The sequence below is a fragment of the Protobothrops mucrosquamatus genome, unplaced genomic scaffold (genome assembly GCF_001527695.2).
Source record: "Protobothrops mucrosquamatus isolate PMUCROS unplaced genomic scaffold, P.Mucros_1.0 scaffold3442, whole genome shotgun sequence".
Classification (NCBI taxonomy): Eukaryota; Metazoa; Chordata; class Lepidosauria; order Squamata; family Viperidae; genus Protobothrops; species Protobothrops mucrosquamatus.
In genome coordinates, this window is record NW_015389421.1 from 8,399 (window position 1) to 15,032 (window position 6,634).

The following is a 6,634-nucleotide window of genomic DNA, read 5'->3' on the forward strand; positions in this document are numbered from 1 at the left end:
ATATTTACTTCCATGGTAGGAACATAGGTTTAGAAAGCTAATAATAGGCTGGGATCTAAAACCCCTTAACCTTATGCATCCAGACTGAGAGTGCCACTGGCGTTTGTAAAACCGACTTTCAAAATATCCATAAAACATAATTTGTTAGTTTGCGCATCTGATATCCCCCGAGAAAACGTAAAATAGTGTTTTGGTTGTCCATTTAGTTTTAGCTCTTTTTCTAATTAAATATTGACTCTCGTGACTTTTGAAGAATGTTGACCCTTTTGTTACGTTTATCTTTCTTGTTAGCTCAGTTTACATAATCCAGAGATTAAACTACAGTCCCTAAAGGAAGATATTAAGGAATTTCTGAAGACCTCAGGTTTGTGATTTTTATTCATTATATTTTAAGATTTTGGGTTTGAATAAGTGCTGAATATTACATCCCATCTATTCGAGGCTAATTTTCAACAGACTAATAAATACCTTAACCGAAGCAGCTTATAAAAATGTATCTTTATTCTCCGCTAACAACCATGGAGTCCAAGCTGATATTGCTCCAATTTTCTATGCAATTTTTTTGATATCTCTTCCTTGCTTTAAGCAGCTTGTTAACCAAACTGCTGAACCCTATACCTGAGATTTCACAGGCTGAAATTGGTCAAGTTCTGTCTTTTTAATACTAAAAATTCTCTTTCCTACCCCATCCAATTATTCTCAAGTTTTTAACATCCGAATTATGAGTTTTTCTAATCCTCAGGTGTTTTTTTTTTTAACTCTTATTTTGCCAGGTTGGGAAAAGAAGCTGCACAATGCTGTTTATAGAGAAATCAGTATGTGAGTTTTGTTTTTGTCTCAGTGCTGGTGTAACTTTTGCGTCATGTTTGCATGCAGTGTTTCTTACCTCGGAGGTTCCTAAAATTTTGCCACCCCCCTTTTCTTTAGTGTAATCTTAATGTGCAACATTCCCTACAAATCCAAACACCCAAAACAATACAGTAAAACTGGGAAAGATGGATTTCTTGTAACGAAGCGTAAGTAAAAGAAATTCTTCACTTCACCCCTGGATTCTGTCTGCACTTGTTCAGGCGAGGTATATTTCGCAGCTTGGGAAACCCTAACTTAATGTGTGCAGGTGGTCCTCGACTTACAGCCACAACTGACCCCCAAATTCCCATTGTTAAATGAGTTGTGCCCCCTGTTATGACCTTTTACGTCACAGTTGCTAAGTGAATCTGGCTTCCCCATTGATTTTGCTTCTCGGAAGCCAGCTGGGAAGGTTAAAAATTGTGATCACATGACCTTGGGACCATGCAACTGTCCTAAGTACACGCCAGTTGCCAAGAGCCCAAATCTTGATCATGTGACCATGGGGATGCTGCAACAGTCGTAAGTGTGAAAACTGGCCACAAATTACTTTTATCAATGCTGTTGTAACTTAAGATAAGGTAACCTTATTGCGAGCACACTGGCACAGATTAAAAATGAAATTCTGTTGCCTGTTCTTAAAAGAAAGTATATATCTACTCATACACATAAGTAACACACATATACACATGCTATACACATATATACATATATACATATATACATATATATACATAGTAGGAAACAAAACGTGAGCACCAGGAGGTTGTAAAACAGTTAAAAGTTTTATTAAAACATTAAAAACCTTTAAAAGAATATTAAAAAGGACCTAGCTTTTGTTGGATCCTATCAACATAGTCAGGGTAAAGAATAACTCAATGGGAGAAAGCATTTATAGGCCAGCCAACGCCTGCGCCCGGGCCCTAGATCTCGTGATGGGTCCTGGATAACCAATCGATGTATGCCCCTCATCACTCTCATTAACTATCCTTGCATTGACACTCACACCCCCATTCCTCTGTGTCCGTGCACCGTGAGGGCGCTTAGCCTCACCTGGCACACAAGTGCCATCTAGTTGTCCCCTCCTCTGCTCCTTGTTCGCCCCCATCCAATCCGGCTGCTAACCACCTCCACAGACGAATTATTAATAAACAGAGGTGTGTGGTTGTGTCTGCCTTTTCTGAAATCAATAATGATCTGTTTAGTTTTTCCTGTGTTTAAAATGAGGCTGGTTTTGTTCACCAAATCCTCTACCTTATAGTAAGCAGCTTCATTGTCATTCTGAATAAGGCCCACTACTGTTATATCCTCTGCATACTTCACAATAAGATTGGTGGCAAGCCTAGCGCAACAGTCATGGGTAAACAGGGTGGACAACAGCAACAACAACTTTGAATGATCATTAAGGGGAATGGTTGTACGTCAAGGACTACCTGTATGGCATTGGTTTCCATTGCAACTCATTCTTGTTTGAACACATTATAGCCTCCTAAAAGGATCGTTTGGGTCATTAAGCGAGGACTTAACGTGGCTGTGATATTTGACTTCTTGCAGACTTCTTCTGACTTCTTGCAGGCTTCCCCATTGGCCTTGTGGGAAGTTAGCAGGGAACAAAGAATGAATTGTCTGAAATTGTCTTCAATTTCATCCTACCGTATTGCCGGGATAAATAGTGAAACATAATTGCCTCTAGCAATATTTCACAAGGCCACGGATTGCTCGTGACACCATATATTGAGAGACGTGGTGGCGCGGTGGTTAGCATGCAGTATTGCAGGCTAATTATGCTGACTGCAAGCAGTTCGATCCTGACCGGCTCGAGGTTAACTCAGCCTTCCATCCTTCTGAGGTCGGTAAAATGAAGACCCGGATTATTGGGGGGGCAATAGGCTGACTCTGTAAACCGCTTGGACAGGGCTGTAAAGCACTGTGAAGTGCTATAAAGCAGAGGTCCCCAACCTTTTGGGCACCAGGGACCAGTTCCGTGGAGAGAGGATTTTTCGTGGACCAGAGGGTGCGTGGTTTTGTGTGCTGCCTGAATCCCGTGGATGGGGCTTTGCTTGTTTGTGCGGCCCGGTTGCTGGCATGCCAACAGCCCGGTACTGGTCCACAGACCAGGGGTTGGGGACCCCTGCTATAAAGCACTATGAAATGGTATATATTGTGCCTGAAAATTTACTTATCTCTAAGACAAATCTGATCTATAAAGATTTATCCAGAAATGTGAGTCTGAATAGTACTTGCACTAAAATATACCTATTTTTTTTTCCTTTTAGGTTTCCTTTACCTTGTTCTCCATCAGTGCCTCCTGAACATATCAAGGAACCTTTGGCTTACATGAGAAAAGCTCAGGTTTGATGTGATTAAATTTTACTGCACATGCTCAAATATGGATATATATATCTATATAAATAAAAATGTAAATGTTCGTTTGTTCAAAATCTTAAATCTCCGAAAGTTCTTCACCGATTGCTTTGAAATTTTGACACAACGTTGCATTTGAATACGCGTGTGTTTTTGTATACCTATATTATATAGATGTCACACCTGTGACAGGTAAAAACATGCTTTTTTTGAAAAACAGCGCCATCTGTTGGGTGTAAAAGCAACACATGCTTTTACCAGACTGAGCCACAGCAACGCGTGGCTGGGTACAGCTAGTATGTATGTATGTATGTATGTATGTATGTGTGTGTGTGTGTGTGTGTGTCTGTGTATGTAATATATATATATACATACACACACTAAGAATTTGACCTGGTTCTGCCAGTTGGCTTGGGGGAATATCACACCGGAGGGGGTTGATCAATTAAGAGGAAATCCTACATCCTGCTTCTTCCCTCCCCATCTGTTAATTGCGACTTCATCTGGATTGTAATTCGCTTTGTATTGTTTTTAGAAATGTTTATTTTTTTGAACGGTTTTATTGCTCTTAAAGCTGCATGCCGGCCAGAGTCGCTTCGGAGGAGATGAGCGACAGACAGATTTAATAAATAAATAATAATCAATAAATACATTTGTGTCGAGTGCCACCAACCTCAAGCAGCGTATATAAAATCTGGGTTTTCAGATCCATAAGATATGTAGGAAACAATCAGCAAGGCAGTCTGTGCCCCTTTCACAAGAGGAGCAAGCCCCCTCCCCTTTTTTAAAAGGACTTCAGGTCGTCTCCGACTTGGCGACGTTTCATTTAGTGACCGTTCAAAGTTACAACAGCCCTGAAAAAGATGGGCTTAGGACTGTTTTTCACTGCTAGCGACCGTTGTAGCGACCCCATGATTGTTTGATCAAAATGCAAAGGCTTGGCCACTGACATGTATTTAATAATAATAATAATAATAATAATAATAATAATAATAATAATAATAATAATAAAGTTGGAAGGGATCTTGGAGGTCATCTAGTCCAACCCCCTGCTCAGGCAGGAAACCCTACACCATTTCGGACAAATGGCTGTCCAGTCTCTTCTTAAAAACTTCCAGTGTTGGAGCATTCACTGCTTCTGGAGGCAGGTTGTTCCACTGATTAATTGTTCTAACTGTCAAGAAATTTCTTCTTAGTTCTAGGTTGCTTCTCTCCTTGATTAGTTTCCCTCCGTTGCTTCTTGTCCTGCCTTCAGGTGCTTTGGAGAATAGCTTGACTCCCTCTTCTTTGTGGCAGCCCCTGAGATATTGGAACACTGCTATCATGTCCCCCCTCGTCCTTCTCTTCGTTAAACTAGACACACCCAATTCCATCAACCGTTCCTTATATGTTTTAGCCTCCAGTCCCCTAATCATCTTTGTTGCTCTTCTCTGTACTCTTTCCAGAGTTGGTTGCAGTGCCCCGGGGTCACGTGATCCACTTTTGCAAACTTCTGACAAGCAAAGTCAGTGGGGGAAGCCAGATGCAGTTAACAACCAGGTTATTAACTGAACAATCGCAGTGATTTACTTAACAAGTGGGGCAAGCAAGGTCTTAAAATGGGGCAAAACTCACTCAACAAATGTCTCATTTAACAACTGACATATTGGGCTCAACTGTGGTCGTAAGTCGAGAACTACCAGTGCTTTCTTGCCATATATTGCCTGTATGTAGGAGTCTCATTTGAAAGTATTGTTAGTTGCCCAAAATCATCTTGTTTGGGATGGGCAGCCATATACACCTGCAAAATAAATAAATATGGGCATTCTTGTGACCTTAACCTTCTCAGGGTTACTAATTAATCCAACCAAGGCTTATATTTAGAATTAACAGCTCAACCAAGGTTGTTAGCAGTCCGATGCCACGGCATTGTACAGACCTTTGTGTCTAATATTTTTACTGTCACAGCTGAGAGTGAAGAGTGTACAGTAGCGGCCAAAATTGTGGAAACCTTTTGGGAAAAGTGTATTTTTGAGGTTTGATGGCTAATAACACCACTTTTTGCGGGGGAGTAGTACCATAAAATTATATATCAATGGAAAGATAATTTAATCAAGAATGTAATGCAACATAGTTTGTTCAATTATCTGTATTCTATTTTATGAAAAGTTATAGCCAAATGAAGCTTTCCTTCATCCGATTGTAGCCAATGAGCACGAGTGTTTAGAGAGCCAATCAGGTGTCATTTTGTTTTGGCAATGAGCCAATCAGAGCACAGTAGGGTTCAGTTATTGATGTCCTGTATTGAAGCCGAGAGGAGGACATTTGTCAGTGTGTTATGTGATCGCTATCAAGTTGGTTGGGCTTTTTTGTGTTCTTTCATTTAGTGAGCTTGCAAAACGTAATAAAATTAAAGAAATGGTGCAAAGAGTTGACTGGTTGCCCAGAAAGCGATGTAAAATAGAATTATTAAGTGAACAAGGCTACAGTTATACAGAAATTAGAAGAAAAATTGGTCGAAACTTAACCGAAGGTGGCATTTCTACTGTACACTTTTCCCAAAACGTTTCCACAATTTTGGCCACTACTGTATTATTAGGGTAATGTTGAAAAGTGATTTACAGGAGTTTGAAAAAAAAGTGCACAGAATTCTAATCAATTCATGGCGTTCCATCTACAGGATAATTTGGACAAGCTGAAATGTTCCACTTAAGCTCTTATTATAGTAGATGTGATAATATCGGCCATTCGGTATGTCTGAGGATAAATATTTGAAGAGGATTGAGAATAAAAGCTTAAGACATTTCTGATCTTTTGTAGACAGTTAAAATGAAACCAACAGTTAACAGACAGTTAAAATGAAATCAATGAACGATTAGACACTGCGTCACTATATTCAGCGAATATAGTCTCCACCCATCTTCTATTAAGCATTAAAAAAAATAACATCTATCGCCCTGTACACGAAATAGTTGAGTTAATTGCAGTTATGTAAACACCATACCTGAAAATTCTTTTCAAAAGTAGAAAAGGAAGAGGTTTCACCAGAGTTGGCTGGATGAAAAAAAATTCAATCAGTGATCCGTAAAAATAGAAACACAGTGTTACCTGGGGTGAGGAATAAATTGTCCCCAAATGAGTTGACGTGTGACAGTTCCATTACATTCCCCCATTTTTATTACTGAACTACATATGATACATGGGAAACAATGATGGCAGATTGTTATGTATGTATAACATTGTTCTCTAGACTGTTCTTTTTAAAAACTGAGTAATTGCAGAAAAGAAATTCTCAAATGGAAAATAAACAGAGGAAGATAGGGCTGTGTTCCCCCCAACCAGCCACCCTCAAATACAATAAGTTTTCTTTCACAGGGGAAAACGTGTAACTATTGATATATGTGTGTGTGTGTGTGTGTGTGTGTGTGTGTGTGTGTGTGTG

General features: G+C 39.7%; 1 protein-coding gene across 1 annotated transcript in view; it reads left to right on the forward strand.

Moving 5' to 3' along the window:
• Positions 1-291: 291 nt before the first annotated feature.
• Positions 292-6,634, forward strand: part of TBC1D19 (TBC1 domain family member 19) — a gene marked incomplete at both ends in the record, with an annotated part of 48,310 nt that continues 41,967 nt past the window's right edge. Inside the window, 3 exons of the mRNA XM_015827018.1 lie at positions 292-364; positions 774-819; positions 3,126-3,201. Of these exons, the coding sequence (XP_015682504.1) occupies positions 292-364; positions 774-819; positions 3,126-3,201 (195 nt within the window). The remainder of the gene's footprint in view (positions 365-773; positions 820-3,125; positions 3,202-6,634) is intronic.